General features: G+C 35.0%; 1 protein-coding gene across 2 annotated transcripts in view; it reads left to right on the forward strand.

Moving 5' to 3' along the window:
• FNBP1L (formin binding protein 1 like) overlaps positions 1-13,113 on the forward strand; it is a 121,240-nt gene that overhangs the window by 70,953 nt on the left and 37,174 nt on the right. For both annotated transcript variants that reach the window (XM_007169576.2, XM_007169577.2), the window contains exon 2: positions 368-483. In XM_007169576.2, coding sequence (XP_007169638.1) covers positions 368-483 — 116 coding nt within the window. The remainder of the gene's footprint in view (positions 1-367; positions 484-13,113) is intronic.

Below are 13,113 nucleotides of genomic sequence, written 5' to 3' on the forward strand. Positions count from 1 at the left end.
CTTAGCCCAGTCTGAGATTTTAGGGCCATTTTCTGTAGGACATAGCGCCTCATTTTCTGTAGGACATAGTGCCTGAACTGAATCTCAAAGGAGGAATAAAGAGTTAATTGAAAGGAGATGATCTGTGGAGACTGTTGCAGCCAGGGGGAACCACATGTGTAAAGATATTCAGGCATAAAAATAGCATGATTTATGCTGAAGAACCTATTTCTGTCTAGGCCTTAGAGGATGAGATTGGTGGGGACCAGCAGAAGAGCCTAAGTTTCTCTTTTCATACCTCATTGCCTGGACAGATATCAGAAGCTGGTTAAAATATTTGTGGATAAAATTTTAGACTTTTCAGTGTGGTTTTACCTTCCTTTTCTAGGATCAGTTCGACAGCTTAGACAAGCATACACAATGGGGAATTGACTTCTTGGAAAGATACGCCAAATTTGTTAAAGAGAGGATAGAAATTGAACAGAACTATGCAAAACAATTGAGGTAAGTTACATTTTTTTTTTTTCAGTTCTCAGAAATGAAATTACATGTTTAAATAGTTGGATATTAGATAAATGTGATATACCAGAGGTTAAATTCTGTGTTTTTCATCAGAGTTAGATTGAATTAGGTAACTGGTTTGTTTTAATGACTCATTTAATTAAATCATTGCCTCGTATCAGAAGGAATATTGGCTAGCTAGATCATGAGTAGCTTTCATTCCAGAAAGATACTTAAAGTCATAAAATCAGGAAGCAAAATTCCAGGAAAAAGAAATACCTGGGTGTTAATTCAGTGCTTTACAGTTTTATTCCCCTGTAACTTTTTGCATTAGTAATCTTTGCAAAGTGTTGAAGAGTTCTCCAGTTTCTCATTTCTTTAGAGTTTCGAAGACTTAGAAAGTGAGTGTGATGAGCTGAGTTTCTGTCAAAAACTAGATATACAGGGACTTCCTGGTGGTGCAGTGGTTAAGAATCCACTTGCCAGTGCAGGGGACACTGGTTCGATCCTTGGTCCAGGAAGATCCCACATGCTGTGGAGCAACTAAGCCCGTGTGCCACAACTACTGAGCCTGTGCTCTAGAGCTCGTGAGCCACAACTACTGATGCCTGCGTACCTAGAGCCTGTGCTCTGCAACAAGAGAAGCCACCACAATGAGAAGCCCGTGAACCACAACGAAGAGTAGCCCCCACTCTCCGCAACTAGAGAAAATCCACGCGCAGCAACGAAGACCCAACGCGGCCATAAATAAAGAGATAGATAGATAGATATTACTGATGAAAGTGATTTTGGAATATGTGTTAGGAAATAAAAGTTTTAAAGGGAAAATTTTAATCTTAAATGGAATTTATCTTAAGATATTGTTCAAGCAGAAAATCGTCGTTAGACCACAACCTGACAAGTAGTTTTGCTGCAACTTATTCAATAAAAATGGTGTTTGAAGCCTGAAGACTAGACAACAATATAAGGTTCTAGCTGTAGGGGTTAGGATTCTTTATATTGCATAGTGACAGAAAAATCCAACCCACAAGGCACACATGAGTAAAAAGTTTAGGCATATTTTGACTAATGGGTCAAATGTGTCTAGGCTCCATTTCTTGGCTCTGCTTCCCCTTGTTGCTTTTATCTTCAGATTTCATTCAATACCATCCTTTTTACCCCCATAGCTCTAGATTTCATATCTTCATACCCCCACATCCTGGGGAAGAATGATGGTCTTCTCTTTTGTGCATTTGGGCGAGGAGAAAGGGAAGGAAAGGGGGAAAGAAGAAAGTGAAAGAAGGGAGAGGAAGAAGATGGAAGGAGAGCAGAGTACAAGCGTGTATCAGCTTCTTTTCTCCAGAAATCCCAGCAAAAGTCTCCTTTTGTCTTGCTGACCCTGGTTAGATTATGTGCTTATCCTGAACAATTCACCGAAATGAGACTATTAGATTGATTTATAGCTAATGGTGGGGGGAGGGATAGGTGCCCAAAAGAAATTTAAGGTAGTAGATCACAGAAGGAAGGGGGATATTTGAGTGATAAACCACATATGTCCACCATTTGTAGCAGTTTATGCAAGGAGCTGACTGGGTGTAGGGATGAAATAGACTAGTATGATGAATAGGTTACTCACGTTTATAATGATATACATACTACTATTATGACATCTATTGAAATAGTAGCATCATGCTAATTTCATGATCCATTTGCTTCCTATGTTTTTTTTAAACAAAGGAATTTCCGTATGAAAATATAAACAGGGAACCTACTAGTATATTAATAATAATTGTGATGATATTTTACCGGTCCAAAAGTTTTGACTTGGGAACTTTACCGTTCAGGAATCTGGAAGCGTTAAGGACCTCTGAAAAGTTAAAATAACAATAAAAAAATGTATTCGTGTGTAAACAATGAAAAATTTCCCTCATTTACTTTATAATTTGATCTCAACTCTAGCACATTAAGTTTTCTGGTTTCTAAGTATTCCAATAGAAGTGAAGAAAAGAAATGCTACAGACAATACAGTGATGTGATGGCAGTGTGAAGTGACAAATAATAAAGAAAAGATTAAAAGATTGCAAACAGCAGATGAAAAAATTGTTTCCAGCCTAAAGGTACCTGTCAGTAAGGGAATGATGAAAAATACTGTGGAAAATGCAATTTGAAAAAGTGAGGTGTAGCAGCATATTTAAAAGGCTACTCAGTCTGTCAGTGTAAAAAGCAAGTTGCAGAACTGAATGTACAGCAAGACCTCCTTGCTTACTTGAGCTTGAGTATATAGCTATGTGTAAAATTTGTATGTATTCTGAAGAGGTCTAAAAGCATACACCCCAAATTGTTTTACACTGGTTACCTCTGAGGAATGAGAGTGGGGGGATGAGAAGGGAAGGAACTGACACTTTTTACTTGTATTTTTAAATTATTGAAGTCTTTTCAACAATTGTGTAATCTTAAGCAAAGAAGATGGTATATTTCAAAAGAATCCTATCACAAATTATAGAATAAAAATTGGTAATTTATAAGGTAAACCTTCAGCAATCTGCAATGTTTAATTGTCCAGAATAACTTGGGCCTCAAGAGTTTCAGGATGGCCAAGGTTTTACCAGAGTAACAGGACTATAATCAAATGGCAAACTTGTTTGCCTTTCTGTGTTGTGACTGATAATAACGGTTATAATTTTCACTTAACTTGCAAAAAGAGATTTTAACACCACTTCTTTGAAGCAGGAGTGGCTAGAACCCACAATTCCCTGATATGAAAATATAATTTTGTAGTGAGAAAGTAGGTTTTGTCATGTACAGATGCTCAGGTTAAGTGATTTGCATCTTTTTTCTGTCCCAGCAGACTAAAGAAATTTAGTACATTGTCATCCTAACAATGGCTCTCACTTGCAGTGATTCTCAGCAAGAGCAGGATTATTGGAAGGTGTTGAGGAATTCCAATAAGGAAGAGTTGGGAGGAGGCTTGTGTAACTTGAAAATCATCAACTCCCTTCCCTTTCTCTACATTGAGATTTGCTGCTTTGGATGAATGCTTAGTAAATGACTGGATTATCAGCTACTCTTTATAGTATCTGTTTTGTCCAAAGGGAAGAAATGTGCCTTGTTTATTTCCTCTTCTTTAATGGGAAAAATTCTTTTGGTTGACTCCCTCCTGTTTTTGCTACTGCAGAGGACAGTTTCTTTTCATAGTGAGGCAGATCTTTTGTCTCCTGAATAACAACTATATTCAGAATGTTAAACATTTACATTTCAAATATATTGCAGGATTAAATTTTGCAATATATTTTTTGTAAATATATATTTTTTATTTGCATAAATTTAATTTGCTGTATAATTTTGGCACTCCCAGTTTATTCTCTGTCTTCTGTTTGTCTCTTTTGATGGCTTTGGTTTAACTTTATTTTAGTTTGGTATTGCTTCATTTTTGGTAGTGGTTTGAGGACAGGAATAAAAAAAAATAAAGCATCTAATCATGTTTGGAGACATAGTTATAAACAGTTGAGCCCATCGACAGATGAATGGGTAAAGAAGATGTGGTGTATATATATATATATATATATATATATATATATATATATATATATATATATATATATATATATATATATAGTAGAATATTACTCAGCCATAAAAAGGAACAAAATTGGGGCATTTGTAGAGACGTGGATGGATCTAGAGACTCATACAGAGTGAAGTAAGTCAGAAAGAGAAAAACAAATATCGTTTATGAACGCATATATGTGGAACCTAGAAAAATGGTACAGATGAACCAGTTTGCAGGGCAGAAATAGAGACACAGACGTAGAGAACAAACGTATGGACACCAAGGGGGGAAAGTGGCGGGGGGGGGTTGCTGGTGGTGTGATGAATTGGGAGATTGGGATTAACATGTATACACTAATATGTATAAAATGGATAACTAATAAGAACCTGCTGTATAAAAAAAAAAACCCAAAAAACAATTGAACCATGTCCATTTTGATGGATAATAAGTGGTGACTTTGAATCCCTTGGTAGAATGTTTTTTGTTTGTGGACATAAAAAACTGAAATCAGTCATTCTTCTAATAAATTTATAATATTGTATTTGTATGACAGAGATTGACTAAGTTTTCTAAAGTGAAAAAAAGAAGCTCTATATACATGATAGTATATATCATTTTTTTCTAGTAAAAATAAATACAGCATTAAATTCTATCATAGAGATTGCTGCATGAAATTATATTCCCCTACTTCCACCCCAGATCATTCCTTTTTGGCTCAAACATGACAGTGTGGTACTGGAAGAGAAATAGATTGGACAACGGGAAGCCTAAAACTTACTCTTACCTTAACCAGAACAGAAATCTCTCCAAATTTCTTGGATCTTATTTTTATTTCTGTACCTTGCCAACCCTGGCAACATAGCTGGTACCTCTAGAGCTGAGTGAATGTAAGTTGAATGCATAAATAATTGAATGACCTGTGTTTCAGTTTAGTTTAGAAATTAGGATCTCTGACTATATGGTGAACCTTTGACCGTGTACTGCTTTCTATCCATATTAGAGTTTATGTCATGTACATCAGTGTGAAGAGATCGCTCTACTAAGAGCTGTCCCGAATATTTAGAATAGGCTTAGATATAGAATAATGAAAATAAAACCAGTTTCTATTTTCTATTTAGTCTTTATTTTCTCATGTCTCTTTATCAGAATTTTCTATTCCTATGTCACTGTTTAGTCTCCGAAGAACCTAGGGAACTCATCTTTGTACTGACTTGTGGAAAGTAGAGATTACTTTTATTCTTTGGTTGGCCATTGTTTAACTTGTGACTCTTTGGCCTCCCCTGAGTTTTTGATCAAACTACTTAATGTAGTAAACCCTAAGAGTGGCATCTGGATACAAGCAGGAGGAACTATTCCCTATATTAATTGTCTTCATAGAATTAGATCTTGTGGGAACTCTTTCATTCTTGTCAGTCTCTGGTAGTTCCTGAGCCTGCCTGGTACATATCTAGGTGCCTGTATCCAGATGACTTACTGGCTAAATAATTTTTGCCTCTTAATTCTAGAAAATAGTCTCCCTAATAAAAGATAAACTCCACAAAGGAAAAAGATTCTTGTTTGTTCTGTGCAGTGCTTATTCCTAACTTCTACAATAGTCCCTGGCACAGAACAAGCACTTTTTGGTATTTACTTAACACTTAACATAGCATTTAATGTGCCAGCACTATTCTCAGTGCTTGTATCACATCTTATATTTCATTTTCATAAAAACCCAATGAGATGTTGGTATTACTTTATACATTAAGAAACTGAGTTACAGAGAGGTGAAGAAAGAGCTAGCTGGCTCAAATCTGGCTGCAGAGTCCGAGTACTTGGTGCTGCCTCTCAGCATAGGGAGAATGACTGGTTCTCATTGAAGAGGATTTTTTTCTATCACCAGTACCTAGTGCCATTGAGACATCTTTGGGTTTCTAAGGTATTTTACTAGGGACAATAATAAATTATCTAAAAACTACATAACATACTCTTTTCAACTAACACATCTGTTTATAATGTAACAATTAATTATAAACAATTAAATCATAGAAATTTAATTAAATATAAATTAAATTATGTACTTCATAAATTTAGGGCTAGTTGTATCTTTTTCCATAAAGATAAGAACAGGTTAAAATAAAAGGTTAACATTTTAGAAGTCCTTCCTTTTAAGAAAGTGTACTTGTCATTAGGAAGTTTAAAAATGTAATTATGAGAATTTAAGATAAATACTTTTTACTTTTATTATTCCTATACCCTATTATAAATTGGAGCTAGGGATAGCATAATGTTACTTCTCTCTGCTTCTTGCCTTTAATATTCTCCATAACTCTATTAGCTACTTTCTTCTGGTGGTTTATCAGAGGAGAGTAAATAGCATGACAATTGGAGAACCTTTTTTTAATGTAATATAACTATATTTTCTTGTTATGTTTGATTTGGACTTCATATACTTATCGTTACAATATTTTAGCTGTTTGGTTTTTTTGTTTGTTTTTATTTGTTTTTTAAAATTTTTAAAAAATTTATTTATTTATTTTTTAAGTTTTCTAGCTGTTTGTTTTTTGATCATTGGCATTTTATCTGCTCCTATCCTTGTACTTTTCGTGTGCCATGGAGCTCTAATTTTATCTCAATTCATTCTGTTATACCTAAAAGATGCCCCCAACCTCCAACTTAATTATCCACCAGACTACTAACCTACATTTGCAGCAGTAGGGTTGTTTGTCATTTTCAGTTTATGTAGGCTGAGATCTCATTTAATCTTCACAAGAGTTTGTTGATCTTTGTCGTTGTATTTCTAAGACCTGTAGAATACTTGCCCTGTAGTAAGCATACAACAGTAAACTTTTGTGGAATGATTCAATGAACTCTTCTGCTTTACTAGTCAAGAAATTCAAGCTCATCACCTTAACAAGAATCATGAAGCCTATTCCTGATTTTTATATTAAACTGTTTTCTTAAAAAATGAAGCAGAACCTAACAAGTAAAACATAAAGCTCTTAAGAAAGAAAGTAAGTTCAACCCAGTTGTGGTAAACATTTCGATAGTGAGCTTTCCAGTGAAAAGGATTTAAAGATCTTGTTTAAACAACTATAAAGAAATAAGAAGGTTGTCAATAATGTTGGCTATATAGATCACTTAATCTCTTAGCTCTTTCATAACGCCTTTAATAGTTTTATTTCTAAGTTATTTGTTTAGCCATTTGAATTGTGTAGGAGTGTCTAAAATGAGACAATGTTTATTTCATCATCCTATAGGTTTAAAATATAGGCAAATCAGATAGATTAAGCTGCTGACTTGAAGCTAGGACTGTGTTATATAGTTCTGCTTTAAGAATCTAATATTTAGAAGGAAAACAGAAGTTATCAACTTGCAGAACAAAATTTCTCTGAAAAGTGTAATACTTAAGTCTGTACCAGTCTGCTCCTTCCTCAGTCTAAATTGAGCAATAAAATAATTTTCCTCTTTTCTGTCTTGAACATGCCTGAAAATATTCTTCTGGAAGATTTGCAGTTGATTAGAGATCACATTGTTATGCCTATCACATCCTAAATAGCAATGAATTGTTGAATATATTCTTTGGGTATAGACTATGAAGCTGATACCGTAAATGCATAGTCCCCTTCACATTTTAGGTACTGTGTATCCTTGACATGCTAAAGATCAAACAAAATTAGGAACTGGCATTTTTAAGAAATGAGATACTTTGTTTACCTTCACATCCATTGAAGCTTGTTTGGTTTTTCTTCTCCTAGGTCTTTCAGGCATAAATACTTAAGTCCTCTTATTTCTTCTTGTTATCAGTCTATTTCACCATTTACCACCAGTAGAGGTATAATGAGAATGAAGCATGTCCCTTAAAAAAACAAATACAGTATTCAGAATTTGTCTCATACTACTTGTAGTAATCACTTTTTTTACATTCAGTTTTTAAAAATTGTGGTAAGATGTACCTAACGTGAAATTTACTCTCATAATCATTTTTAAGTGTGTATTTCAGCTGTATCTTAAGCTGAAATGTAAATATGTATATTAAGTATATTTGTACTGCTCTGTGACCAATTCCTAGAACTTACTCATCCTGAAAAACTGAAACTCTGCTTATTAAACAATTCCTCATTTTCCCCTTCCTCTAGGCTCTGGCAATTCTATTAATACTTTCTGTGTCTGTGAAATTGACTACTCTAGGTACTACATAAGTGAAATCGTACAGTATTTGTTTGGTTTTTTTTTGACTGGTTTATTTTACTTAGCATAATGTTGTTAGGGTTTATCCATGTTGGGAAATGTATCAGAATTTCCTTCCTTTTTAAGGTTGAATATTATTCCATTGTATGGATAATACCACACTTTGTTTATCCATTCATCTGTTGGTGAACATTTGGGGTTTTTCCACCTTTTCCGTTATGTGAGTAATGATTTTATGAACATGGTGTCCAAATATCTGAGTCCCTACTTTCAATTCTTTGGCTATGTACCTAGAAGAGGAATTGCTAGATCTTATGGTAATTCTATGTTTAATTTTTTTGAGGACTACCATACTATTTTCTGCAGTGGCTGATCTATTTTGCATCTCTACCAGCAATGCACAAGGGTTCTAATTTCTCCACATCCTTGCCAACGCTTAATGTTTTCTGGGTGTTTTCTTTCTTTTTTCTTGACAGTAGCCATTCTAATGGGTGTAAGAAATCTCATTGTGGCTCTGATTTGCACTTCCCTAATGATTAGTGACACTGAGTATTTTTTCATATGCTTGCTGGCCATTTGTATATCTTTGGAGAAATGCTATTCAAGTTCTTTGCCGATTTTTTAGATTGGATTATTTGTTTTTTATTATTGCATTTTAGGTGTTCTCTATACAGTCTGGATTGTAACCTCTTATCCGATACATGACTTGCAGATCCTTTCTGCCATTCCACAGTTGCCTTTTCACTCTGTTGATCGTGGCCTTTGATGCACAAAAGTTTTAAATTTTGATGTTTGGTTTATCTATTTTTTCATTTGTTGTCTGTGCTTTTGGTGTCATATCCAAGAAATCATTGCCAAATCCAATGTTGTAAAGCTTTTCCCTATGTTTTCTTTTAAGAGTTTTACAGTTTTAGCTCTTATGTTTAGATCTTTGACCCATTTTGAGTTAATGTTTTTATATGGTTGTAAAGTAGGGGTATACCTTCATTCTTTTGTACGTGGATATCTTTTACATTCAGTTTTCTACTATATGAGGAAAGATTTGTGTCTGTAAGTGTTGGAAACCCCAGTGAGCTAGTTTCAGTTTAATGGTAAATGTATTGAGAAGAGATATTTATTAATATCTTTTATTGATTTGATTTTTTAACTTGAGTTCAAGAAGAGGTTGAACAGTTCAGCTGCTGGAAGTCCTGGGATACAGCTAGGTCACAGGGGAAAAAAAAGTCAGGATCTGAAACACAGCCAGAGAGCCAGAGACCTTTGTTGTCTTCCTTCCTTCCTCCCTCCTTCCCTCCCTCCCTTCCTTCCGTCCCTCCGCGCCCCGCCTTCCCCGCTCCTTTCTGGGCTTCTTTTTATGTGTTGGCTTCATTCTTTCAGTGCAGACTGGCCTTTTTTCTCCACATGGCAGGAAATATACTCACCATCATTCAGTTTTATGTCTCAGATTCAGCTCTTGTACTGATCTCAAAGCTGTATCAGGTCCAAACACTTAAAAATTCCAGTAAGAGAACTCTGGCCCTAGATTCAGTTTTCTGTCTCTGAATCACTTAACTGAGGCCCACAAATAGGGTCATTTGTCTTAATCTGGTAATTCCTAAGCATGGTAACCGTTAGATATAGGGACGGCAATTAAGAAAAGGGATACTAGTCAGTCTCAGATATCTAATACTACCCTTCTGCCATAGTATGATTTGTGTCCCATTTTACAAATAAATATGGTATTGATCACCTGTTAAACAGTAATTAGAACTCAGAACCTCTCAAATGTTGAAAGATTGAAAACGTATAGAGGTGATTTTCTGCTTAAAATTTTTTGAGGTATCTTGTACCTCATCATTTAACTGTAAAATGTAGTTAAAATAAAAGTGAATTAAAGTTTTGAGAAGTTATTTGGAATACTTTATAATTTTCACTAAAACTCAAATATAAACATGACAAAACTAGAATGGGTAAAAAATATTAAAATCAGCAATTTAAATATAAATTAAGTAGTATGATATATTTAATATCGCATATATAATTAGGATATATAGAGCATACTATAATATTTGGAGAAACCCATTACATTTAGAAGCCTTCTCAGGCTACTGAAAGAAGAGTGTTAATTCCTCTGTATCCATAGTGCATGATCCTAAGGTTCTTAGAAAACATGGATGAAACACACACATCAAAACAAAGTATCAGCTTATCTATGATATCTATTATAATTTCTATAATATGTATTATATCTGTATAAAACTTGGTTTTAATTAATTCCTGATTCATAATATGCTATTCAAAACATGTCTTACATATAAAAACTACTATCATAATTGGTTACTTGGAGAATCTCTGGTCTTAGAAGAGAGGAAAATTTTTTCAAAAACAGTAGCCTAGGGAAACTGACACTAAGGGCAGATTTCTTTTCTTTCTTTTTTTTTTAATATTTATTTTATATTGGAGTATAGTTGATTAACAATGTTGTGTTAGCTTCAGATGTACAGCAAAGTGATTCCGTTATACATATACATGTATCTATTCTTTTTCAAATTCTTTTTCTATTTAGGTTATTACAGAGTACTGAGCTGAGACAGTAGGTCTTGTTGGGTATTTATTTTCAATATAGCAGTGTGTACATGTCAATCCCAAACTCCCAGTCTATCCCTCCCACTCCCCCTTCCCCTCCCCCACCCCAGATAACTATAAGTTTGTTCTTTAAGTCTGTGAGTCTGTTTCTGTTTTGTAAGTAAGTTCATTTGTATCTTTTTTTTAGATTCTGCATATAAGCAATATCATATGATATTTGTCTTTCTCTGTCTGATTTACTTCTCTTAGTATGATAATCTCCAGGTCCATCCATGTTGCTGCAACTGGCATTATTTCATTCTTTTTAATGGCTGAGTAATATTCCATTGTATATATGTACCACATCTTCTTTATCCACTAATCTGTCAATGGATATTTAGGTTGCTTCCATGTCTTGGCTGTTGTAAACAGTGCTGCAATGAACACTGGGGTGCATGTATCCTTTTGAACCATGTTTTTCTCCGGTATATGCCTAGGAGTGGGATTGCTGGATCATATGGTAACTCTATTTTTAGTTTCTTAAGGAACCTCCATACTGTTCTCCATAGTGGCTGTACCAATTACATTCCCACCAACAGTGTAAGAGGGTTCTAAGGGCAGATTTCTTTTTTTTTTAACATCTTTATTGGAGTATAACTGCTTTACAATGGTGTGTTAGTTTCTGCTTTATAACAAAGTGAATCAGGTATACATATACATATATCCCCATATCTCCTCCCTCTTGCGTCTCCCTCCCACCCTCCCTATCCCACCCCTCTAGGTGGTCACAAAGCACCAAGCTGATCTCCCTGTGCTATGTGGCTGCTTCCCACTAGCTATCTATTTTACATTTGGTACTGTATATATGTCCATGCCACTCTCTCACTTCATCCCAGCTTACCCTTCCCCCTCCCCGTGTCCTCAAGTCCATTCTCTACGTCTGCATCTTTATTCCTGTCCTGCCCCTAGGTTCTTCAGAACCTTTTTTTTTTTTTTTTTTTTTTTTAGATTCCATGTATATGTGTTAGCATATGGTATTTGTTTTTCTCTTTCTGACTTCACTCTGTATGACAGACTCTAGGTCCATCCACCTCACTACAAATAACTCAATTTTGTTTCTTTTTATGGCTGAGTAATATTCCATTGTATATATGTGCCACATCTTCTTTATCCATTCATCTGTAGATGGACACTTAGGTTGCTCCCATGTCCTGGCTATTGTAAATAGAGCTGCAGTGAACATTGTGGTACATGACTCTTTGTGAATTATGGTTTTCTCAGGGTATATGCCCAGTACTGGGATTGCTGAGCCATATGGTAGTTCTATTTTTAGTTTTTTAAGGAACCTCCATACTGTTCTCCATAGTGGCTGTATCAATTTACATTCCCACCAACAGTGCAAGAGGGTTCTAAGGGCAGATTTCTTGAGAGAGATGAATTGCCTAAAATATTTTTAGTTTAGGAGGAACCTGCCTGTTTTACACTTACATATTTAAGACAAGCCAGAGATTTATTTGACCTAATAAGCATATTATGTTAAAAATTCAAAGCAAGGATTTGTGGGACTTAGTAACCAGTCACACCTTGGTGTGTATTTTTGCTGACTTCACACTGTTTTCTTAGAAGGCCCAATTGAGATCAGCTGATTTGAGGGGATAAATTCTTTTGGTATGCTTTTATCATTAATTTTTTTTTTAATTAAAAAAACAGTATATGATCACTGTAACACATTTAAATTTGAGTCACTTCCCAGTCCCTCTCCCTAGAAATGAGTACTATTAATAATTTGTTGTGTCTTCTTCTAGGGCATATGTTTTCCTAGAATAGAAATTTTGATTTAGTGGAATACAAGAACATTTTGGACCATGCTGTAGTTTTTCTAGTGGCAGGGTAGGCTTGGATGGAGTCTTAGTGGCTTGTATATGGTTTCTGAGAGCTTTATTGGGGCTTGGGAAGAGTCTCCCATAGATGGGTGACTTTTACATAAGAGAGGCAAGACAGATTTTAAAAAATTGCTGAGGATTAACTGTGCATGCTCAAAAGGTAAAAGTAATATTACTTTCTTCTTCTTCCCCTTCCCTCTTGTGATATATGTGCTCTTCCTCCCAGAAGCTAGAGTTCAAATTAGCGTTGTTTATGCTGTGTTTAAGCTATGAGTATGTTAAGACTTTTGTGTTAATGTCTGTGGTAGTAGTCATAATTCTTTCAAGTGTCAGAAGCCCAAGTCATATTGGTTTAAGCAAAGAAAGGAATTTATGGCTTATTTGACTGAAAAGTTTAGGGATCTGGGTACTCAGAAAAGTAAGAATTTCTCTCTTTTTCTCTTGGTTTTGTTATCCTTTCTGTTGATTTAATACCCAAGTAGGCTCTTTACACGTGGGGGCTCCAGGATT

Source organism: Balaenoptera acutorostrata, chromosome 1 (assembly GCF_949987535.1).
Source record: "Balaenoptera acutorostrata chromosome 1, mBalAcu1.1, whole genome shotgun sequence".
Taxonomy (NCBI): Eukaryota; Metazoa; Chordata; class Mammalia; order Artiodactyla; family Balaenopteridae; genus Balaenoptera; species Balaenoptera acutorostrata.